At 37.2% G+C, this 26,929-nt stretch overlaps 1 protein-coding gene across 1 annotated transcript in view; it reads right to left on the minus strand.

Moving 5' to 3' along the window:
* Positions 1–12,791: 12,791 nt before the first annotated feature.
* The window catches only part of PTGFR (prostaglandin F receptor), a 58,555-nt gene continuing 44,417 nt past the window's right edge, over positions 12,792–26,929 (minus strand). Inside the window, exon 3 of the mRNA XM_022580890.2 lies at positions 12,792–18,851. Coding sequence (XP_022436598.1) covers positions 18,561–18,851 — 291 coding nt within the window. The 3' untranslated portion in view covers positions 12,792–18,560. The remainder of the gene's footprint in view (positions 18,852–26,929) is intronic.

Consider the following 26,929-nt stretch of genomic DNA (forward strand, 5'->3'; position numbering starts at 1 on the left):
TTGTGTATCTGAGTTTATTTTTTCATTAGCAACTCATGTGACCAACACCTTGACTGGATATAATTTTCTTTGATCAAAACTTTTCTCTTCAAAATTCTGTAAATATTGGCCCCAACTGATGTCTGATGTTGTTTCCACTTTTTGATGATACATTTGTGTACAAGTTTTTGTTTGAATACCTGTTTCAATTCTTCTGGGTATATTCTTAGAAGTGGAGTTGCTGGGTCATATGCTAATTCTATGTTTAACTTTTTGAGAAAACTCCAAACTGTTTTCCATAGCAGTTTCCCCATTTTACATTCCCATCACAAACTTCTCTACATCCCCACCAACACTTATTAATCCTGGTTTATTATTATTATAGCCATCTTAGTGGGTGTGAAATGATATCTTATTGTGGTTCCACAAGGTTTTAATTACTCTAACTTATAATAAATTTAACACTCTCTGCTTTAGCAAGTATCTTTCCTATTTTTTGAAACAATCAGGTTAATTTTGTTTATTTTTAAATGACCTTTATATTAATTTTTTCAGATTGAAAAAAATTGATGTAATTTTCATTAGTATTGCGCTAGTTTTAATGGTTAATTTAGGGAAGATTTACATCTTAACAATTTTCAAATATTCTTTGGTGTCTCTCAATAAGACTTTGTATTTTTCATTTAGATTCTGAACATTTTTGTTATGTTTATTCCTACTTACTTGACACCAACTGGTCTGGCTATCTTGCAGGAAAGCCATTTACTGACATTGTAATTTTATTTTATTAACTGCTAATCCAAAGACTTAATCCAGACTAAAAGCAATCTATACTAAATACAATTATTTTGAATACTTTATTTTGAAAACTTCAATTAGCAATATTCCATGTCCTTTTGAAAAATTAAGAGATCTAGCCCATTCCCAGAAATTACAAATAGACTGGAACTAAGTTGCACTGTTCCCTTTGTGTAGGAAATACTTTTTCCAGTTTACTTTCATCTGCATTATTCCTTGTTTTATTCAAAAACTAGGGCTGAGTAGGAAGGGATAAACATCAGTGTTCTTATGCTGTTGTTGATATAGTTTTTCTAATAACAGAGTTAGAAAAGTTGAACATTTCTTGTAAATGTGAGTCTTGGTTGGGTTTCTCAGAGAGCACAGCCTGGGACAGAGAACGCACAGAGTTTATTTGGGAAGGAATGAAGGAAGCCAGAATGAGGGAGTTAGGAAGACTGAGAAAGCGAAGGAGAGAAAAACAAGGGAATATCCTTTACTGAACTGGCGCTGCAGTAAACAATGGAGGCACAGTCCTCCCCAAGGACCTCTGAGAACTGTGAAGATGCCACCTCAGAATTTTTCCTTCAAATAATGGGAGCTGGTGTATTCATCCACTGCTTCCCCCTCTCTGCATTAGTTGAGGGCTGCAACTAGGGACACTTCATTCCACCACCCCACCACCTGTCCCAACCGACTCTGGGCAGAATCAACTCCCTAAACTTTGGGGAAAGCCCTGAGGCAGAAAAAACTGAGCGATACTGCTGGGGCTTGAAGTAGGAATCAGGGAAGTATCCACCACAGTCCCTTCCAAAATCAAAGGGTGAAGAGGATATGGCTGAGGAAACCCAGCAGCATCTACAAAGCCATTTTCCTGTCAAAAGTAGGAAAATCAAGATAAAAATCAAATGAATGTATGTTTGAATAAAGTATCTCTGTGTCAGAAAAGACACAACTTAAGACTCCATTGTGAAGAGACCTTCAAGATGGTGGAAGAGTAAGACGTGGAGATCACCTTCCTACGAACAAATATATCAAAAATACATCTACATGTGGAACAACTCCTACAGAACACTGACTGAATGCTGGCAGAAGACCTCAGACTTCCCAAAAGGCGAGAAACTCCCCACATACCTGTCATGTAGTTGACAGGGTTTTGGTGCTCTGGCTGGGTGTCAGGCCTGTGCCTCCGAAGTGGGAGAGCTGAGTTCAGGACATTGGTCCACCAGAGACCTCCCAGCTCCACATAATATCAAACAGTGGAAGTGCTCCCAGAGATCTCCATCTCAATGTTAAGACCCAGCACCACTCACCAACCAGCAAGCTAGAGTGCTGGACACACTATGCCAAACAACTAGCAAGACAGGAACACAACTCCACGCATTAGCAGAGAGGCCACCTAAAATCATAATAAGGTCACAGGCGCCCCAAAACACACCACCGGACGTGGTCCTGCCCACCAGAAAGACAAGATCCAGCCTCATCCACCAGAACACAGGCACTAGTCCCCTCCACCAGGAAGCCTACACAACCCACTGAACCAATCTTAGTCACTGGGGACAGACACCAAAAACGATGGGAACTACGAACCTGAAGCCTGCAAAAAGGAGACCCCAAACACAGTAGGTTAAGCAAAATGAGAAGACAGAGAAACAACAGGTGAAGGAGCAAGGTAAAAACCCACGAGCCCTAACAAATGAAGAGGAAATAGGCAGTCTACCTGAAAAAGAATTCAGAATAACAAGAGTAAAGATGATCTAAAATCTTGGAAATGGAATGGAGAAAATGCAAGAAACGTTTAACAAGGACCTAAAAGAACTAAAGAGCAAACAAACAATGATGAACAACATGATAAATGAAATTAAAAATTCTCCAGAAGGAATCAATAGAAGAATAACTGAGGCAGAAGAACGGATAAGTGACCTGGAAGATAAAATAGTGGAAACAACTACTGCAGAGCAGAATAAAGAAAAAAGAAGGAAAAGAATTGAGGACAGTCTCAGAGAACTCTGGGACAACATTAAATGTACCGACATTCGAATTATAGGGGTCCCAGAAGAAGAAGAGAAAAAGAAAGGGACTGAGAAAAAATTTGAAGAGATTATAGTGGAAAACTTCCCTAATATGGGAAAGGAAATAGTTAATCAAGTCCAGGAATCACAGAGAGTCCCATACAGGATAAATCCAAGGAGAAACATGCCAAGACACATATTAATCAAACTATAAAAAATTAAATACAGAGAAAACATATTAAATGCAGCAAGGGAAAAACAACAAATAACATACAAGGGAATCCCCATAAGGTTAATAGTTGATCTTTCAGCAGAAACTCTGCAAGTCAGAAGGGAATGGCAGGACATATTTAAAGTGATGAAAGGGAAAAACGTACAACCAGGATTACTCTACACAGCAAGGATCTCATTCAGATTTGACGGAGAAATTAAAACCTTTACAGACAAACAAAAGCTAAGGGAATTCAGCACCACCAAACCAGCTCTACAACAAATGCTAAAGGAACTTCTCTAGACAGGAAACACAAGACAAGGAAAAGACTTACAATAATATACCCAAAACAATTAAGAAAATGGTAATAGGAACATACATATCGATAATTACCTTAAATGTAAATGGATTAAATGCTCCAGTCAAAAGACATAGACTGGCTGAATGGATACAAAAACAAGACCCGTATATATGCTGTCTACAAGAGACCCACTTCATACCTAGGGACACATACAGACTGAAAGTGAGGGGATAGGAAAAGAGATTCCATGCAAATGGAAATCAAAAGAAAGCTAGAGTAGCAATTCTCATATCAGACAAAATAGACTTTAAAACAAAGACTGTTACAAGAGATCAAGAAGGACACCAAATAATGATCAAGGGATCAATCCAAGAAGAAGATATAATAATTGTAAATATTTATGCACCCAAACATAGGAGCACCTCAGTACATAAGGCAAATGCTAACAGCCATAAAAGGAGAAATCAACAGTAACACAGTCAAAGTAGGGGACTTTAACACCCCACTTCCACCAATGAACAGATCATCCAAAATGAAAATAAATAAGGAAACACAAGCTTTAAATGACACATTAAACAAGATTGACTTAATTGATACTTATTGGACATTCCATCCAAAACAACAGAGTACACTTTCTTCTCAAGTGTTCATGGAACATTCCCCAGGCTAGATCATATCTTGGGTCACAAATCAAGCCTTGGTAAATTTACGAAAATAGAAATCATACCAAGTAACTTTTCTGACCACAACACTATGAGACTAGATATCAATTACAGGAAAATATCTGCAAAAAATACAAACACATGCAGGCTAAATAATACACTACTTAATAACCAAGAGATCACTGAAGAAATCAAAGAGGAAATCAAAAAATACCTAGAAACAAATGACAATGAAAACACAATGACCCAAAACCTATGGGGTGCAGCAAAAGCAATTCTAAGATGGAAGCTTACAGCAATACAATCCCACCTCAAGAAACAAGACACATCCCAAATAAACAACATAACCTTATACCTAAAGCAATTAGAGAAAGAAGAACAAAAAAAAACCAAAGTTAGCAGAAGGAAAGAAATCATAAAGATCAGATCAGAAATAAATGAAAAAGAAATAAAAGAAACAATAGCAAAGATCAATAAAACTGAAAGCTGGTTCTTTGAGAAGATAAACAAAATTGATAAACCATTAGCCAGACTCTTCAAGAAAAAAAGGGAGAACTCAAATCAACAGAATTAGAAATATAAATGCAAAAGGAGAAGTAACAACTGACACTGCAGAAATACAAAGGATCATGAGAAATTACTACAAGCAACTATATACCAATAAAATGGACAACTGGGAAGAAATGGACAAATTCTTAAAAAGACAAACTTCCAATACTGAACCAGGAGGAAATAGAAAATATAAACAGACCAATCACAAGCACTGAAATTGAGACTGTGATTAAAAATCTTCTGACAAAAGCCCAAGATGAGATAGCTTCACAGGTGAATTCTGTCAAACATTTAGAGAAAAGTTAACACCTATCCTTCTCAAACTCTTCCAAAATATATCAGAAGGAGGAACACTCCCAGACTCATTCTACGAGGCCACCATCACCCTGATACCAAACCCAGACAAAGATGTCACAAAGAAAGAAAACTACAGGCCAATATCAATGATGAACATAGATGCAAAAATCCTCAACAAAATACTAGCAAACAGAACCCAAGAGCACATTAAAAGGATCATACACCATGATCAAGTGGGGTTTATCCCGGGAATGCAAGGATTCTTCAGTATACCCATATCAATCAATGTGATACACCATATTAACAAACTGAAGTATAAAAACCATATGATCATCTCAATAGGTGGAGAAAAAGCTTTCAAGAAAATTCAACACCCATTTATGATAAAAAAAAAAAACCCTCCAGAACGTAGGCATAGAGGGAACTTACCTCAACATAATAATGACCATATATGACAAACCCACAGCCAACATCGTTCTCAATGGTGAAAAACTGAAAGCATTTACTCTAAAATCAGGAACAAGGCAAGGTTGCCCACTCTCACCACTGTTATTCAACATAGTTTTGGAAGTTTTAGCCACAGCAATCAGAGAAGAAAAGGAAATAAAAGGAATCCAAATTGGAAAAGAAGAAGTAAAGCTGTCACTGTTTGCAGATCACATGATACTATACATAGAGAACATTAAAGACGCTACCAGAAAACTACTAGAGTTAATCGATGAATTTCGTAAAGTAGCAGGATACAAAATTAATGTGCCAAAATCTCTCGCATTCCTATACACTAATGATGAAAAATCTGAAAGAGAAATTAAGGAAACACTCCCATTTACCATTGTAACAAAAAGAATAAAATACCTAGGAATAAACCTACCTAAGGAGACAAAAGACCTGTATGCAGAAAACTATAAGACACTGATGAAAGAAATTAAAGATGATACAAACAGATGGAGAGATATACCATGTTCTTGGATCGGAAGAATCATTATTGTGAAAATGACTATACTACCCAAAGCAACCTACAGATTCAATGCAATCCCTATCAAATTACCAATGGCATTTTTCACAGACTAAAACAAAAAATTTCACAATTTGCATGGAAACACAAAAGACCCAGAATAACCAAAGCAATCTTGAGAAAGAAAAACGGAGCCAGAGGAATAAGGCTCCCAGACTTCAGACTATACTACAAAGCTACGGTAATCAAGACAGCATGGTACTGGCATAAAAACAGAAATATAGATCAATGGGACAGTATAGAAAGCCCAGACATAAACCCACGCACATATGGCCACCTTATTTTTTATAAAGGAGGCAAGAATATACAATGGAGAAAAGGCAGCCTCTTCCATAAGTGGTACTGGGAAAACTGGACAGCTACATGTAAAAGAATGAAATTAGAACACTTCCTAATGCCATACACAAAAATAAACTCAAAATGGATTAAAGACCTAAGTGTAAGGCCAGATGCTATAAAACTCTTAGAGGAAAACATAGGCAGGTAACCACACAATCCAAAATGGTAGGAAGAGCTTCAGTCATCGTGTCTGAGTTGCAGAAGGAGGAAAGGTATAACGGGAAATAATGGACTCCAACTAACTGTAGTAACTCCTTTCAGTCAATTTTTCTCCTACAAAACAAGTTCTACAAAACACTTCTCCTGATATCCATGGACAAGAATTTAGTTATAGGGCTCCCACTAGTTGAAAGGAATTTGGGGCAGCATACTCTTCTAGTAAATACTGCGTATCAATTTTGAAGTGATTGGCTAAGAAGCCAATTCATTCCCTTAATGAATCTGATAGCATATTATTCTATTTTACTTAGACCCTTTAGAATACAGCTAATGACATGTTTTAAATCCCACTGAACACTGAGCTTCAACAGCAGAAACACGAGAGAAAACAAAGTAATTATAGATCTGTACTTCATGGCTACTCTTATAAATTTACTGTCTGTAAAAAGATTCTGATGACTGGGGAACTTTTCACTTAATTCATTATTCTTTTTTAGAGCAATATCATGTATTTTATGTGCATTTAGAAAAAAAAGCTCAGTAGAAATTTCAGGGTTTTTTCTGGTACATTAATTTTGTAACATGCATATTTTTGTACCACAGTTGTAGTTGGCACTATGTTTTATTTCACAAAGGAGTCTTTTTTTTTAAACATCTTTATTGGAGTATAATTGCTTTACAATGGTGTGTTAGCTTCTGCTTTATAACAAAGTGAATCAGCTATACATATACATATATCCCCATATTTACCCCCTCTTGCATCTCCCTCCCATCCTCCCTATCCCACCCCTCTAGATGGTCACAAAGCACCGAGCTAATCTCCCTGTGCTTTGTGGCTGCTTCCCACTAGCTATCTATTTTACATTTGGTAGTTTATGTATGTCCATGCCACTCTCTCACTTCATCCCAGCTTACCCTTCCCCCTCCTCGTGTCCTCAAGTCGATTCTCTACATCTGCATCTTTATTCCTATCCTGTCCCTAGGTTCTTCAGAACCTTTTTTTTTTTTTAGATTCCATATATATGTGTTAGCATATGGTATTTGTTTTTTTCTTTCTGACTTACTTCACTCTGTATGACAGACTCTAGGTCCATCCACCACACTATAAGTAACTCAATTTTGTTTCTTTTTATGGCTGAGTAATATTCCATTGTATATATGTGCCACATCTTCTTTATGCAGAATCCTTTGATAACTTTTAAATAACATCAGACTAATAGAATTCTTAATAATGGTTTCAATGTCCAGCCCTATAAATTAGGTAATTCATGTGGCTCTTTAATTATACCACCACATTAAAAATTATTTTTCACAGCAGCAATGTAGCCTCAATTTTAAGACTGGTGTTTTAATTCTCTCTCTGTGCTCTTAAGCAAATGGTTTCACCAAGCTATAGATTTTGTCTATTTAAAATGACATAATAATATAATGGAATAATAATACCAAGTAAAGATCAAATTAGATCACTGATAAGCTTATGAATAAAATTTCAGGCAAGATAATCTGATTTTCAGAACTTGATAAAGAGGTCTACTTGTGGTCAGATTCAATTAGTCTCAGAGTACAAGAATAGTTATTGGTAAAAACCTCTGAAAATGATAAAAGGAGACTCAGAAATCTCAGCGAAGGCAGGATGGTTTATAGGATTGCTCAGACTCTCCAGAAAATATCCACTATAGACAAGATAGTGAAGAGCTTTGTTTGCCATGCTAAGTAATTTGGACCAAATTTGAAGGCAAAGAAGAATGGAAATAATTCAAAAGCAGGTAGGTAAAATAGTCATAGTTATTTTTAGGAAGAAAATTCCACACTCAGTGTAAATGGTCAAAGTGGTGACTCTTTGGGAAACAAAGTGGTTTAAAACAACAACAGCTAGGCAGCTATAGATCAGGTAAAATGTGATACTTGACTTGCAGTAGTAATTGTAATGAAGAGCAAAATTTAAAAGCTTACATGTTGGGACTCAGCAGCCATCTACCCTCTCTTAATCATCAGAGAAAAAATGATTTATATCCATAAAGAAATGTGTCATTGGGCAAGTGAAGTTCGAACCACACAGGCTCAGATGATATTAATAGTTATAAATTTAATAATGACCCTCTTACCTACTTGCAAAATTTACTCAGCATTACAAGTGAAATGCTGAATTTCAGGGGGGTGGTCATAATTTTATAAAGAATTACTGGCAATTCTTATGAGAGTTGAATTATTTCCAAGAGCAGTGTTGTAATGTGATGGTGGATCATCTTCCATTCTTGCAGATGTTTTTCTTCTGAAGCTAGAGACATTAAAATAATTATTTTCCCCTCATGCTTACTCCCCACAAATCAAAATTATGGTAAGTTTCTAAACATGTACAGGTGAATGACTGCAATGCCAGCCCGTAAGCTAAGTGGTTGGTGCTGCTTCATTAGGTCAAATTGAATTGCTGAATCAGTTCTGAACTGAATCACAACCGACGATAGGTTCTCTTGACAGGTAAAGGCAAGCTGGTCCAAAATGTATTTCTATTTTAGTTAGACATAAGCTATATTGGGCTTAAATCAGTAGAGGGCCAACAACTTGCCCTCAAAGCCAGTTGATATCTCCTTATTATAGCACGAAACTACAACCACCACACAGATCCAAGCTGCTTTTCACCTCAAGGCCCTGGCACATGGAGTTCCTCTTGGAACACTCTTCCCAAACACAACAAGTTTCTGATTAGTGCAATTAATAAGGGCTGGGAGGTGTGTACCACAAACCAGAAAGAGGGTAGGATCCACAAGAGCCTCAGCTAGATCATCTGGCAAATGCTACCTCATGGGAAATGCCATTGTTTCTTAAGGCATTACTGAAAGCATCACTAAATGACAATTTTAATATCTGCCCAACCACAATTTGGAAAGCAAACAGCTATGTAGTGCTTCTAACTTTAGCTTCTTTAATTCTCAGGACATTTTTAAGCTCTCTGTTTTGCTTGAGCATTGCTGTGAGGAAATCACTAATCTTATAAAACCAAAATCATAAAGTGATGACAAATGTCACAGTCTTCAGAAAACTATATCCAGTTGCTGTTTTCCACTCTTTTAATAGTCCAAGTTTTATAAATTAGTACTTTGGCACTGAGATTTCAGAATGATATATTTATTTAAAGAAGTAGCTACTTAAAACATTTTTATCTGTGTTTATGTTTGATATTCTTTGTAAGTCTCCCAGTAACCAATGATATATTATTCTTAAGAGGGAGAGGAACTTTCCTAGGTAGAACTGTGTTTTGAAAAAGCACAGCCTGGGCTTTTGCTTCTGTAGCTTTTTTCCCCTTTACCTTAGAAATACCATTTATTTGGAGTTGTATAAAAGACCTTGTATTTTAATGCCTTTAGCATGAGATTTTGTATTCAAGATTTTGTATTCAAGTATTTAGTTTTGGTCCATTTATTGACTACTGTTATTCTGTTTGTTTTTTAATAAAAACCACTCTAATAATTTACTTGACCCAAAAGTATTAGTGTTATATTTTATTTGGAAACTGAAAAGTCTCAGTACCCCTCTGGGAAGCCAAAAACTGACTGAAGATTTATTTTACCAGAGCAGGGAATTATTTTAAGATCACCTGGACTCAAGCAAGAGTGGAAAACACAAGGATCAAAAAAGATTATAAACACTGAAAGTGTGGGGAGGAAAATATAAAATTTATCCAAACAACCTATTAAAAGCTTTTGGTTAGAATTAAAAGGTAAGCAATATTTTTAGACTATGGGAATTTTGCCAGTCTACAACATAACACAAAAATTCCTTTGACACCAGTAAGAAATTTGTAGCCATCTAAACTGTGGCCTCACTTAGGTCTGCTTTGTCTTTTTGTATACAACTTTTACTGTCAGTCTATATTAGCCCATGTTCTTCTAGCCACTTTCTGGATAGTTCTTACATTTTTCAGGTCAAATTTGTTTGGGCTTGGAGCAAAAAATGTGTTTAGGAAAAGAATTAAAATGCCAGTACTAAAACAGTGGTACAGTTTTGCACTGTCAAAAAGCTTCATGGTTCTTTGTATGTTTCATATCATGCCATCTGTGGCTGGTTAGCCTAGTTGATCAGGCCAGTGGTTCTCAAAGTGTGTTCCTCAGACCAGCATTGCCTAGGGACCTTCCCCTGGGATCTTGTTAAAAATGTAAATTCAGTGGTTCCTCCCAAGACCTGCTGAATCAGTCACTGGGATGGGGCCTGGCAATCTGATTTAGCAAGACCTCCATGTAAAAGAGATGGATACTAACATTTGAGAACCGCTGGATAATAAACCTGAGGTAACAGACTCAACTCTTGTATGGTCCATCTACCATAACTTTATCTTAATGTCTCAGATTATACTCTTGTTATGAGCTGAATTGTGTCCCTCCAAAATGCATATGTTGAAGTCCTAGTTCCCCAGTCCCTCAGAATGTGGCTGAATTTAGAGACAGGGTGGTTAAAGAAGGTCATTAAGGTTAAATGAGAACTCTAAGGTGGGCCCTAATCCAATATTACAGGTATCCTCATCAGAAGAGGATATTAGACACAGACAAAAGACCATGTGAAGCTAAAGGGAAGAGAAAGCCATCTACAAGTCAGGGAGACAGGCCTTAGTAGAAATCAACCCAACTGACACCTTGAGCTCAGACTTCTACCTTCCAGAAATGTGAAGAAATAAATTTCTGTTGTTTAAGCCACCCAGTCTGTGGTCCTTTGTTATAACAGCCCCAGCAAAATAATACACCTCCTCATTAACCCGCTTAACCTTAAGCTGGAAACTGTTGATGGTCACAGAAAACATATGGCAAACAGGAAAAATGGCAGTACATAAAATTGTATTCTTTTCTGGAAAAACAATTGAAAGGCTGAGTCCTAGTAGTGATAGGTCTTAGTGGTATTGTTGAATACTAAAGGTAGTATTACTTTTGTGTGGTTTAGACAACTGTTTTCCATCCTGAGTTAATAATAGAGGCCAGGTAGGCTGAGTGCAGTATTTCAAAAAGCCTAATAGAAATCTACCCAAGATAAGACTTCAAGAATATAACTTAAAAAAAAAAATTCTGAAATTGCTAGCATGATGTTGGATCTATTGGTTATACATCTGGGATTTAAAAAGGAAAGTTAGATACCCATCTCACATGACATAAAAATATAAATTCCATGAAAACTACACAATTTAAAGATAAAAAACAAAACTTGAATTGTAGAAAATGACATAGGGGGATATATTTATAACCTTTGAGGACAGAAAGACTTTCTAAACAAGAAACAAAAGAAGGAATCCATAAAAGGTTAGTTCTACCTAAGTAAAAATGTAAAATTCTTATATAGTGAAAGACACCTTCAGTGCAGAAGAAAATGGCAGCCTGGTACAAAAGTATTTGTAACATATATCAAAAAGTATTAATACCTGCTATGGACAGAATTGTGTCTGCCCACCCCACAAAATTCCTATGTTTAAGCCCTATCCCCCAATGTAATGGTATTTGGAGATGGGGCCTTTGGGAGGTAATTAGGTTTTGATGAGGTCACGAAGGCAAGGTCTTCATAATGGGATTAGTACCCATTATAAGAAGAGACCAGACAGTTTGTTCTCTCTCTCTCTCTCTCTCTCTCTCTCTCTCTCTCTCTCTGCCATGTGAGGATACAGAAAGAAGATGGCTAGGAAGAGAGCCCTCACCAGTTATCTAACTGACTGACACCTTAATCTTGGGCTTCTCAGCCTCCAGAACTGTGAGAAATAAATTTCTATTGTTTAAGTCATCCAGTCCATGGTACTTCATTAGAGCAGCCCAAGCTGACAAAGATAATATCCTTAACATACACAGTCTTCCTGCAAGTCAAGAGGAAACAATGAGTGTATTAAAAATAGATAAAGGTCAGGAACAGGAAATTTATAGAGGAAGCACAAATGACTAATAAATGTATGAAAACATGCTCATCTTCATTAGCAAAGTGAAATGAAAGTAACCTAAAGGATGACTTAAATATGCTTTATTTTTGCCAATAAGATTGGTGACTTTATTGTCATGAAAAGATTGCTGGAGGGCTTCTCTGGTGGCACAGTGGTTGAGAGGCCGCCTGCCGATGCAGGGGACTCGGGTTCGTGCCCCAGTCCGGGAAGATCCCACATGCCTTGGAGCGGCTGGGCCCGTGAGCCATGGCCGCTGAGCCTGTGCTCTGCAACAGGAGAGGCCACAGCAGTGAGAGGCCCGCGTATCGCAAAAAAAAAAGATTGCTGGAATACATGGTAGGTGATGTGGTGATGTCAGGAATAGGGCATCTTCTCTTAGAAGAGAATGGCTGTACACACTGCACAATTTAGCAATGCATATGAACATTGAAAATGAGCATGTCTTAAGCCAGCAATTCCACAACATACACACAAAGTATAAAGGTATGCATATCAAAATAGCATTATTTAAAAAAGGGAAATAACTGGAAACAAAAACAACTCTCCTTCAATAGGAAAATTGTTTCTTTAAGTTATGGCACATTTATATTATATAATACTATTTAGCTTTCAAAGAAGAGTATTCTGAATATATTGACATGGACAATTGAAATCAAGAAGTGCAGAACACAATAGATGTCTCATATGATCTCATTTTTTAAAGCTAAGATGATGTTGGTGTATACTAGTGTTGAATTGCCTCCTTTAACGTGGGAAAGGTAGCACTGTAACGGCAGGATGCACTTTGTTAATTTGGAGTTTACCAATCACACACTAAAAATAATTCAAATGAAATTAAATACAAAACTCTAAGACTGAGTTTACATCCTAAGTAAAATTGTAAAGGGCACTTCAAATCCAAAATATAGTTCCTTTAGATTTCAATAATTCTACCTTTCCTTTTTATGAATAAGATGTATATAAAACAGTATTTTCATTATTCTTTCACAAACTAGATTATTAACTAAAAACTATACTTTAACAAATATGAGATTTTTGATAATGTAAAAACCTTCCAACTACTTTTTCATAATTGCATATCATATCCTTATCATATTACTTTCAGTTGATATTTTTGCAGGGCAGAAAGACAGCTCTGCCGGAAATTCTTTGCAATAACTTCCTACAGAATCTTTGAACAGGACACTTGGTGTATATGAACTTACATCTCAAGATTCCTAAGGTTTAAATTTAGCCAAGTTTCTGAGTCATTTCATATACTGTCATGTTTGGGTTCAAAATGAAGAGACTTGGAGAAAAAGAAAAGGAATGTAGTTTAATCTTGTTCTAGTGCTATTATACTACTTTGGGTTTTCTGACAGTTCAATAAAATTCAATGGCAAAGAGTATATCAAGGTATCAAGATATTCAATTATAAGGAGACTGAAAATGCAAAGGCAAAAATAAATTTCAAATATCCCCATTTATTAAAAAAGCAACTATTTCAGACAGTGTTGCAACTAAGCTATTCTTAGGCATTGTACAGAAAGGTCCCACTCCCTGCATTTTTAAGAACCAAGTTTTTCACTTTTTATTCTATGATGTTTTGTTTTGTTTTTTTTGTCATCTAAAATTTCTATTAATTTCAAAAAGCTTGTGGAATATATAATGGCATTCATTCTGTCTTATCTTTATAGATTACAAGATTCTTAGGTGAATGAGACCTAAATGTTTTTAATCCCACGACGTTTCTAAATTAAAAAAGAATTTTTTTAAACCTGGTTCCAGTTTGAATGCCGTTAGAAAGGCAATAATGAAAAAAAATTACCTAATGTGGAACTCACTAGTGCTATCTACCAATTATTTTCAGTTCTCCTCCTGGACATTTTATAGTATTGCATTTACCTGCCCTGCTTGAAGTTAGTGGGGCCATATTACTTGCTTTGGCCAGAAATGTGTGAGCAAAAGTAATATGTATCACCTCCAGGTGTAAGCTCTAAGAGCCAGTGCATGATTCACCAGGCTGTTGTTCCCTTTAGCACTGCAGACAGCAACATATAAGATGATGGCTGCTTTGTCCCCTGAGGTCTCTGAGTGGGTACGGTAAGCAGAGCTCCCCTTCTGAGTGGACAGCATCCACAGGTGAGATACAAACCTTTCTGGGTTTATGGCACTGAGATTTGTGGGTTGTTTGTTATCACAGGTATACTTGGGCCACTCTGTTTCGGAAATGATCAGATTCCCATCAGAATTATGACCTACCTACATAAAATGAGGCACAGGTAAAAGAAAGAAAGCAGATGTCACAGAAGAGTGGACAGGAAAGGGATAGCAAATGGAAAACAAGCTGAAATTCTTCCCATCTAATAGCAGGTGAAAATGGAAGTTTAGGTAGGTTCAAGAGTTCCAAGTTTTATATGATCTTCCTAAAAATAACCACTCTTGATAAACACCAGTCCAAGTTTATTTTTTAAAAATCATTTGTTTAAAGTTTTAAAGTAGTCAAAGCACTAAAATTACATGAGTTGCATACTGATGGAAGCCACAAAATACACATATCACTCTTTACTCTCTTATACAATCCAACAAGTATGAAGAGAACAAAATACATTTATTCACGTAACACATTTCATCTACTGTTAAAATATGTCAATAACAAGTTGAAGTCCAACACTATTCTTTACCAGGTGGTAAAATATTCTGACCTCCAGATGAAGAAGCAGGAAAATGTACACTCCCATCCTTTATATTCTCACCTTAGACAATGAATTTAGAGCAATAATGGTGATATAGGTGATGCTAGCAATAAGTTTCACAAAAAGTTCACACTTTATTTAACAAATAATCTTATTTGGATTCTAAACTCAGATTAGCACAAAACTAAAGTAAGTTTTTCATTTTAAGACTGAAAATGATCAAAGAAGACCATCTGTTTTACAAGACAGATATATCTGTGTATATATATGTGTGTGTGTGTGTGTAACTTTTAAATATTTTCCACTTCAGCAATACAGATAGTTAGAAGCAACTTTCTGCCTTTAGAAAAAATGTTTAAAGAACATATTTCTATCGCCTAGTTAAAATCCATCAGCAAAAAATCTGATGTTTTGGGGATACACTTACAGCTAATTATGAATCAGTGTTATCTGTCTCTGCATTCACAAGCATAAAAACCCATGTGCTGTTGGGGGTTTTTTGGTCTCATTTTTTTTAAAGTTCACTAACATCAGAAAAGTCTGGTATTTTCAAGTAATTTGCCTAGAGTAATATAATTCCCCAGAAATAATTTGATCAAATTGCATGTGAAGTTGCCTAGCTACTACTTTATCCAATGAGAAGGGAAATTCAGTTACTCTGATGGTCTAATGATAAATTTTAAAATAGAGTGTAAAACTTCAAAACTGGTAAATGTGCTGAACTCTATTTACTTCCAGTACTTTGAACAAATATATGAAAGTTATTGGTAGATGCTCCATTTATTATTCCTTATACAATAAATTGACAAACTACACTGAAATACATATAATAACAGAAATAAAATTCTGAAGTCAGATATGCATATTGTTGTGTTCACTTTATTTCATTTTCTGTGGACAAAAAAAGCCTAACACAATGTAAACACACATATTCCTTGACTAATTTTTTTTTCAATTTTTGGTGTTTATTTTTTGAGTTTAACAGCATCATAAAACCAATTTAGTTACCCTAAACCTATGCTCAGATAATAGAGATAACCCTTCCAGGTTATGCAGAGAATGACCACCCTGTCCCTCCCCAAAATCTTGCATGCTAAGCTCATACTCTCCCACACATGGGCATGTCACAATATCTCCTCAATGCAGACACACATGGCCAGAATGACATAATGGCCAAGGGTCATGATATAGATAAACAATTCTGTCATTTGAATAGAAGCCACAAGGAGAAGAGGCCTAAAACTCTGAATGAGGGTTTCTCCTCCACATCTCTCCCAGATCAGGCTCTATGGGAGTGTTCACTGCAGCATGCTACCCAGCCTGAGGAGAAAGGATGGAGCTTTGGTTCCTTGTGCCTCATCTCACAAAACGCCAACGCTCTCTCAAGCAACTGTAGGAAATACGTATCTCCTCTAAACCATCTACAAATTCTTTTAGTCTTTAAGTGCTCCTAAAACACATGAGAACATTTATGTAATACAACAACGATAACAAACTGCAATGGCTTTTTTTTAAGTATATACACTGAAGATATATATATATATATATATATCTTAAAATAACCAGTATGTAATTGCCAGTTTAAAAATGCACAAAAACTTTGCACATCCATGCTCATTTGCACCAAGAAATTCTTTCCAGTTTTGGCAAGTATCAAGCACCTACTCAGTACTCTATATATGAGAATGACCTGCATTTGTATGATTCATCATTTACTGGTCATAAACTAAGAATATCATATGCCAGTGTGTATATGTATGTTGCCCTACTTTAAATTCATTGGAAAAAAAGATAGTTGTATTTAAATCTTCACTGAGGCTATTTGCTTAATTTTTTTCTTTTTTAAAAAAATTTTTTTATTTATTTTTGGCTGCGTTGGATCTTCGTTGCTGTGCACGGGCCTTCTTTAGTTGTGGCGAGCGGGGGCTACTCTTCATTGCGGTGCACGGGCTTCTGATTGTGGTGGCTTCTGTTGTTGCGGAGCACGGGCTCTAGGCGTGCGGGCCTCAGCAGTTGTGGCACGCAGGCTCAGTAGTTGTGGCGCACGGGCTTAGTTGCTCCGCAGCATGTGGGATCTTCCCGGACCAGGGCTTGAACCCATGTCCGCTGCATTGGCAGGAGGATTCTTAACCACTGCACCACCAGGGAAGCCCCAGTTTCTTTTAATGTATTCATTAGAATTTACCAACATTGACCAAAGTTAACAATAACTTCCAATGTAAATTACCAGTCAAAAGCAAAAATTTGTGAAAATAATACTTTAAGTCTAATTGAACTGCACAGATTTCCTAGAGAATCTAAAATCAGTCTCATGGGGAAGATTAATTTTAAAACAGACCCCAGTTAATGAAGGGACTTTCTACAGAAATGCATTTCCCTATTATAAAGCAGAACTAGCTACCCTATGCTGTGATAGACCCACGACATTTTGAATGATTACTAAAATTCTTTGGGTTAAGTTATACAAACAAGCAAAAATAAAGTTTAAATATCACTGAGAAATTTGGGGAAAGATTTCAACCCTTGATCTCTTGGTTAGCCATTATAAGGGTCTCAAAATGCCTGCTAATTGCCAACCCTCTCCTTGGCACTGGTAGCACAGGCTTTAGAAGATGCCACATTACAGATTTAAGGAGCCCTCTTCAACTGAAATTTCTGATGTTCTTTGTGTGTTTGTGAGTGTGTGTGTGTGTGTATGTGTGTGTGTGTAAGTGGAAAGAACCACACTAGCTGCAGATGGTCTTTGAATATTATTCTCTAGAGGTTGTGTTTCTTTTGTTCCCTGACATAGAAATGACACTGTGTCAATGACTCTAAAGGTAAAGCGCATTTGCCAATGTTCTTTGCACCCATCGCTTGGGGTTTAAGTTCTACTGGTTTGCATTATCCATGGCAGAGCTTCTTAGGAACTGCTATAATGCATGTCACCTATACACGTGCTCACAGAGCCTTTGTTTCTCTAAAAAGTATTGACTATACGCTAGAATTTTCAGAGGAAATGGTGATTACTTGAAAACTATGACTTAACAAGAATATCTTCAAACAACGCTTGACCTCCATAATAATAAATGCAAGCAGTCATATCTGTCAAATATAACAAGGATAGGCTCATTCTAAACAGGCTCACAAGATCAGGCAAACTGACAGCCACACGTCACGTACGTGGAAGTCATTATAAAAAGCCACAACGAATCCACTGTGACATGACAACACACTAATTGAGGCTACATAATCTGGGGTAAAACAGACCAGATCAAAAGAGGGCGCTCCGCTTCACTGTGCCTAGTCTATAAGGAACTGCTATAGAGCAGTGACACCCCCAAATAGCCATTTCACTGCACAGGTAGTAGGCCAAGTAAATGCTACAGCCTTCAAGAGAGTCACTTGTTCCAAAAGCATCAATAACACAGATAAGCCCAAAATTGTTTTCAATTTGACTCCTGTGGCATTAGTTCATCATGTTTACCTCCAGTTGACAAAAACATGTGAAAATGCACAATTATACAGTTAATTTAACAAATTTCAAAAGCCAAATCTGACAAAAGTGCCCCCCAAACTATCTGGCTGAGGGTTGATTTTTCCAGTTAGGCTTTCTATATTCATACATTAACTGAAATATCGCCAAAACTTTCCTTAATTTGGTCCTAGACCTACACTGATTTACCATCCTACTGAACTAGGTGCTTGTTTGCTGAGTTACTTTCTCTGTAACTGGTGACTCAGAAATAGCAGCAACCTTTAAGGAATTTTTAATGGAGCTAAGCTCCCAAACATGTAAGCTGATGATATGCACTCCACAACAGCGTCTGGTAAATGTGTAGAGACTCTTAAGGACAGCCTTCCGTAGAAGAATATACACCCAGGGATCTAAGATTTGATTCCATGTTGCCATTCGAAGAGTAAAAAGGGTTCTTTCACAGGCACCCATAAAATCTTGCCTATTCATTCCAATGCTGGCCATTGTCACCTGCAAGACAAAATACGGAAATCAGCTGAGAGACATTTTCTCAGTCCTATAGTTTTGTTTTGTTTTTTAACATCTTCATTGGAGTATAATTGCTTTACATTGTTGTTTTAGTTGCTGCTGTATAACAGTGAATCAGCTATACGTATATATATATTCCCATATCCCCTCCCTCTTGCGTCTCCCTCCCACCCTCCCTATCCCACCCCTCTAGGTGGTCACAAAGCTCAGTCCTACAGTTTTTTAACTGAACAAACTGCTTTATGCTATTCATTTCACTTTCCACAAAGTGATGTTATTTTGCAAAATACTGAGAAAAAGAAATGAACAGTCACAGAAACATTGATGTAGACATCTGAATCCTTTGAATTCAAACTGACATCAGAACTACAAAAATAATAACTTATCTGGCAAGTCAAATGTGCACAAATAGAATGATCCAAGAGAGGACAAACACTGATCCTAGCAACAGACCTTTTCTTACTTCTGGGAAGAGAAAATTCAAAGCCAACACACATTTGTAAATTTCAATGAAAAAAACTAAAGTTTATTTATGCAAATTAAGTATAGATAAGCTAAAGTTTGGATAAACTATAGAGTTTTAAAAAAATTATTTAGAGCATCTGATACTAATTTGCACATGGTATGTTATATTGTTCTGGAATGTTACTTTTAAAATTTTCTGCTTGGTAACTACAATGATACTAATGTCTTCTCTTTCATATTCCCTTTCCTTCATCTCTTACCCTAGCCTTAACTTGGCTAAAATATTCCAAAATGCAATGAGATTTCCTAAGGGCTTTGAGGAAGTGGGTTCCCCTCTTCATTACCATTGAGACTTAACAATAACAATGTAGATTTTGGTCTCGTGTGTCTATTTCCTGACCACTCATGATGTTAAAGAGATCATTTTGTAGAATAAGTTCCATAAATGATCCCAGCTATAGGTTAGAACTGGTCTAATCACTGAGCCCAGCTTTAACTTCTAAATGAACAACTGCAGAGCAAACAAGATATCTTTGAAAACACCTAGGATATAAAAACAAATAACAAATAAATGAACAAAAGGTAAAACTGAAAACTTAAGGGAGACTTAGATTATTATGCCACCAGGATTAAGAGAAGATGTAAAAGCCTAAAACCCAAATGAAAGGAAAATCAAGTCTTCTTGGTCTTCTTGATGGATCATTATCAAGAAGAAATATCTTATTTTGGCCTGGTGATACTAATGGTTGAAGGAAAAATGTCCCTTACCAAAACCTTCATTATCTACATAACAAAGTAGAAACTCCTTAATTGCCTTCTTGATGATGCATCTGAAATCCTCCTCTAAACCTCATCTCTTCTGCCAACACCCTCTGCTCCAACTGCTGTAAAGGCCTCGTCTGTCCCAAATGCACCATTCCCTTCTGAACTTTGGCTTGTGTAAGTCTCTTCATTTTGAACTTCTACTCCCCCTTTCTCTGCCTGACAAACTCCTACCCATCCTTCAAACCCCATGTCAAAATGGGCTCACCTCCATGAAACTTTCCCCGACTTCACTGAGATGAATTGGCAAGTTGTGCTGCCCCAGCACCCTGTCTATACCCAGTTGTATCACTTGCCACACTGCCTGTATTATCCTGTATATCTATGATCATCTCTTCTTTTTATTTTTATTTCTAATATCTGGTACAAAGCTGAGACCTAAGATGTTCTTAGTAAGTGCTGAAATGAATAAAATTGTATTATTTTTTATTCATTGAGGCTATTTCTAGAAGCACAGCAACTAGTCATCAGAGAAACATCTGCTCATCCATCACAGAGGCCTAATACTTTGAGGCTTAGAATGCTTCTAAAAGTTTTAACACAACACCATCCACTAGTAAAGGATTCCAAGGTGGTTTGTTGCCACTAAAAGGAACAAGATCTTGCAGTCCACACAGATCCTTTGGGAAATGGTTCTTTCCTTTATGGGTCCTTTTGTAGGGGAAAAATGTATCAAAGTATCAAAAATGTATCAAACACAGAGAAAATTAGTCCCCATACAATAGTACCTGGGTCAGGTCCAGAGTCCTATATCCCTGCTCCCCAAGTTAGCCAGCAGGATTGAGGAAGTAAGCCTATATGAGCCCTGTTTCTCTCAGAAGAAAGCAGAGCCAAGCCCCAATTGGCTATCGGATTGAGATATTGGGTTGGCCAAAAGTTCGTTCAGGTTCTCCATAACATCTTACAAGAAAACCTGAACAAACTTTTTGGCCAACCCAATATTTTCACTTCTTGTTTTTTCTTTACCCATCAAATATGTGTTGATTATCTGCTATGTGCCAGGAAATGTGCTAGGCACTGAGGACACAGTGGCAAACAAAGCAGACATTTCCTGCCCTTATAGAACTTAAAATCTATTTTCTGAGTTTTGGGAGGGTTTTTTTGGTTCAAGAATGAAGGAATCAATCTTCCTCTTGCCTCATGAATATTAAGTGAATGCATTTCCTATTTATGACTAGGTGTGTTCCTGGAGATCTCAGAGCCCAGCCAAGACATGGCTCTGTGTAGTCAGGAACAAAGATGCTTGGTGCAATTGCATGGAACAGCTGGGCCTAGTTTAGAAACAACCTGAAACTAACACAACATTGTTAATCAACTATACTCCAATATAAAATAAAAATTAAAAAAAAAACAAAAACGCCTGAATTACATGACACACACTCCTCTGACTTGACTCTCCTCCCTTCCTGCAAGCAGCATTGTGGTCACCAGCCGTGAAAAGCCATTGAGTCCTCTGCTGAGGGCAGCCAGTACCCAGGCTTCTCTCCAGAACACCAGGGCAGTGGCCAGGCACTCCCTCTCTCTCCCTCCCTTGACCCCCAGCCCCAACCTGGAAGAGAGGTTGCTTTAGGGCCTAGCTTGGGAGAAGCACCAACCACTTACCCACCAGTAAAGATGTGGGTGGAGTATTCATGTAAAAGAAAGATCATAGTATATTGTTGACAATAGTATATTATTGAAAATTCAGGACAACCAAGTATGCAACAAAGGATAAATTATGGTAATTTCATGTAATGGGAAAAAATGAAAGCATTGATGTTTGTGTTTCAGTCTTAATTTGTTTTAAAGCAAGTTACCAAACTTCGCCCTATGGCATGTGCGGCATCTTAGTTCCCCAAAGTTTTGCTTCTTTATCTAGTTTTTACTTCTGTCTCTGCCACTAAAATATCATCTTTGAGGCATGTATTTTTATCTGGCTCTCTGCTGTATCCCCAGCACCTGGCATAGAGTAGGGCAGGTCAACATTTGTTGAATGAATTAAATGAATGAAGTCCCTATGATGAGAGACTGACAAGAAAGCAAACAGTTATAATTTGTAAGTAATATAATAAAGACATATAAAAGGTACCATAGGCAGAGCTATTTGCTGGTACATGATCACAGATGCAGTAATTAATGAGTTTTTGCAATTTTTCTAGTACATCAAAACTTCATTTACTCAGACTTCACTAATTTTGAATTTTGTTTCTGCTAGAGTTTGTATTTCTCCTTGGCACCATTTTTTAAGGAAATTTAAATGAGTACATAATCAAAAAACCATTTCTGATAGAATATCCAACTTCTTTAGATGCCAAGCTATTTTCTAGCATTTTATTAACATCTATTTTCACATGAACAATGTCTATGACAACTATACATGGTTCTCATCTAGTCACTAAAGCAGGTATTTTCACACATAGCTTTCTCTTTTTTTCTGTACGCAGGCCTCTCACTGTTGTGGCCTCTTCTGTTGCGGAGCACAGGCTCCGGACGCGCAGGCTCAGCGGCCATGGCTCACGGGCCCAGCCGCTCCGCAGCATGTGGGATCTTCCCAGACCGGGGCACGAACCCGTGTCCCCTGCATCGGCAGGTGGACTCTCAACCACTGCGCCACCAGGGAAGCCCCTCACACATAGCTTTCTTATTCCAAGAAGCAGACCATTCCTTTCCTCCTTTCTGTCATCATAAAACACTTAGTTCAGGGACACTTTCTTTGGGTACTGAAAGCATACACAGAAGTACAGTTCACTGATTTGCAAATTATTGTCCCTTATAGCATAGTCATCCAGAGACTGATCTTTAGGGTTGGCACTTGAATAACCACAGAGATGGGGGCTAACTGTGATTATGCGATTACAATCCAGTCTTACCAGATGATGACAATGGTCCATCTGGAAGCTTTACCAAGGAAGCATTTCATTACACCTCCAAGTTTGAGACGTTCAATCTATGTGTTAATTTGGATAACTAGTGAGTAAAGAACCAGATATAGATGAATGATTTTTAAATGTCACAGCACCTATGAGTATTGCAAATTAGAAATTTCATTTCATTTCATTTCATTTTCACTTAAGTTGCCTTAATGGCAATTTTGGAAAAGATACATTATATAAATCACTGAATCCATCTCAATACAACAGGTAACTTTTAGAGTTGAATATATTTGTGGTGATTTAACTCTAGCATTTATTCTTAAAATAGAATATTTTATCTCTGCATCAGTGACTACAAGAACCTTGAGAAAAAAACTTACTCTAGTGTAACTCCCAAATAATAGATTTTTTTTTAAGTAACAAATTGAAATGTAGAGGCTCTAACAGGATATATCTTTCAACTATGAACTTTTCCCATACATGAATTTTATAAATTTCTACATTGTTGAATATAGAAGGTAACATTTCACTCATTTCCTATTTATTGAATACTCATTAAAATTAAGACAGTATTTGCACATGGTGAATGATTCAGAGATAAGTAAGACAGAAATATTATAGCGCGGGGAGAAACGGACAAAAACACGTGGTATTTCTTATACCACAACTCTAGAACAGCTGTGAAATGTTGTCTACCCCTAAAGTATACATCAGTGCTGCAAAATACAAACACTTGTACAATAAATTTTTTTTTTCTGTTTGATTTGTTGATAGAGGATTAACCAATGGTCCGATTGACAGCACATTTTTGTCTCTGCCTAAAGACATTGACAGTTACAAAGAAGTGAGAAAACAGGGCATGCTATATCAAGATAACTCCCCCTAGAATGGGACTGTCCTAAACCATAATATTTTGTATGCATCTTTGCTGCTTCATGCCGGCTGAGGAAATCAGGTGCAAAATGAAGAGCGGGAAAAATTTTCAACTGAACAGTGCATAGAGAAGAAAAAAAGTATAATACTTGAAAGAACAAAATATTAATCTTTCTAGAGAAGGTTCCTTTGTAGAATCCGTGTATGTTCATTTTCTATTCCAGTATCTCCTCCCAGGCCTGCACTTTTTTTGAGTCTGTTTAGAGGGAAAATTTATGCCAGACCTCCTAGGAATAATCGTTCACATAGTCCCCTGCTGCTAAGCATTACAAAAAAAAAACAAGTTGTATATTTTTTTTCTGACACTTTTCAAAGGAATAAAATACATTTATCCCAGAATACAAAATATAACAAAAATTTTAAATAAATAAAATGTTTATATACACATACACACACACACATATACATATATTTCACATGTGATTTCTTTAAGGAAAAAAATATAGGAAATGTGAAATGAATACAATCAAAAGATATGTTCTACAAACCAAACAGAGATGGTATTGAGCTACAATGAGAGAAACTTACTCATAAATGAATGAGAACAAACTATACAGTTAAGAGAACATCTTTACTACAACTGCAGACTCTATCATAGAACTGGACCACCATAAAAACACAGGCCAGGGCTTCCCTGGTGGCACAGTGGTTGAGAGTCCGCCTGCCGATGCAGGGGACACGGGTTCGTGCCCCGGTCCGGGAGGATCCCACATGCCGCGGAGCGGCTGGGCCAGTGAGCCATGGCCGCTGAGCCTGCGTGTCCGGAGCCTGTGCTCCGCAACAGGAGAGGCCACAGCAGTGAGAGGCCCGCGTACCGCAAAAAAAAAACAAAAACACAAAACACAGGCCAGCATCAGACCATAAGAACTGGTCATCCTGGCAGTTATGGGATCCTAAATCATGGGAAAGGCAGAAAGTCTCCTGTAAACCAGAGCAACATGCTATGCCACCTATGAGTAAGAGTTACAGCCACAAATAATAACAACTAAAATTAGAACTGAGTACTGCCCTGTGCTAGGAAAGCTCTTTTTATGTATTAGGTCAAATAAACCTCACAATGACCTTATGACATATGTACTATTGTTATCTACACTTTACAGATAAGGGAACTATGGTTCTATAAGATAAAGGACCAGTCCATGTTAAAGTCAGGGCCTGAATGAAAGCATGTCCAGGGCTTGTCCTTCTAATTACTACACCAGACTGCCTAAGGGCCCTGCAATTTACTTGCTCAATATTCTTACCAAACTTCACTCAGGAGAGTAAACAAAGCTTCCTAGGGAGTGGGAGACACTGAGAGAGACACTTGCCTGAGGGAACAGAGCTCTCACTGCAACCAGGCCTAGAGAAGGGGCCGGGAATCTTCTGCTCCAGCCGACCTCTCCGTCCACCCTGAGGCAGTGGTGGGGATGGAAGAAGAAAGCGGGGCAGGATTGAAGCCCTGCTCCAGTTGTAAAAATGCCTGAAGAAGCCCTTCTCTTTTTCCCTTCAGATTAACACAGATATATCCAACTTGCCCCTATGAGAGGCCAAGAATAAGGCAGAGGCCATAAAACAAGGTTTAGGATTGATGTCTCTGAGTCAGAGGGGTCCGAGGAACTATGCTAAAGTTTCTCGGCCCAAATCTAGTCATGAGCTACAGTAAATGATTATGTGATTTTGTGATCACTACCACTAAGACCTATGTTCATGTTTCAAAGAAAGCAAAAATATAATTTAATTCTGAGAGAAGGGAAAACAAAATGTGCTTCATTTATTATGTACACATGTACCTGTCTACATCACTTCACCTGAGAAGACAGAATCACAAAATCTTAGTGAACACAGGAAAGTTTCCTTTATCTAGTCCAGTCTTCTCTACAAAGCACAAATTCCTTGCAGGTGTCCTTAAGTAACTAGTAGGAAAGACTCAGCACTACTCATGAAAGAATCTCTGCCATTTTAACTGTGTGAGTTGTTGAACATTCTCTATTATCACAAGCTAAAATTTATTCTATGTATCTTAATTTTTCCTCTCCGGAGCATCATGGAATAAATGCACTTGTTTAATGTCAGCCTTTCACATACTTTAAAGATAACGCTGGTCTTATATTTTCTTCATTTCTTCAACTGCTCCCCATACAACACAGTTTGCAAACTCCTGGCTGTCTACCTTTTATACCCTAGTTTCATTCTTCCTTTTAAAAATTGCACTGGTCAGAAATAAAATTAACATTCTACAAATGGTCCAGTAAGTACAAAGCTCAATGGAACAATTATTTCCTGTGATCTGGACAAACTACCTATCTGTGCTTCCAGGAGTATGTCAGCTAGTTTCTCCTTGGCATGCAGCCTATGAATGGATCCTAACTTCTAGCACATTATAGGAAATAAGCTTCTTATTAATTGTACTCTTAGTGAATATGTAGAGTAATATAACCTTCACTTTTCCCTGCTTGTTTCCAAATTATTCACACTTAGATGTATGAATGTATAAATACACATCAATATATTCATGCATCTAAATATATGCAGAGTTAGAGTCACAGATTTATGACTCTGTCAGTGGATTTACTTCATGGTATAAACATCCAGTTCCAGAGCCTCATATGTCAAACCTGAGGCAGCACCAATGCATACGCTCTTTGACGATGTCCCTCAAACCCACATCCTGTTCCCTCTTCAGTGTCTTATCACTTAAAAACCAGAACATTATATTACAGGCTCCTAGCTGGTCTTCCAGACTCAACTTTTTTACTTATTCATTTATCTTATTTCAACTTCTTTATTCTTTTATCAAGTATTTCATAAATGCCAAAAACATGTCATTTTCCTGTCCTTCCCTCATGGGAATGACCTATCCTTCTATCCTTCCTACCCCATCTTCTCCAGGAAGCCTTCCCTAAGCTCTCTATAGCTTGGTAATCTCTCATTCTAAATACATTCCCATCATGTTTGGCACCACTTCATGAGCATTGACAGACATAGTATCAGTGTAATACGAAAAAT

Source organism: Delphinapterus leucas, chromosome 1 (assembly GCF_059928025.1).
Source record: "Delphinapterus leucas isolate spDelLeu-1000000601 "Yukka" chromosome 1, BTC_Dleu_Yukka2, whole genome shotgun sequence".
NCBI lineage: Eukaryota > Metazoa > Chordata > Mammalia > Artiodactyla > Monodontidae > Delphinapterus > Delphinapterus leucas.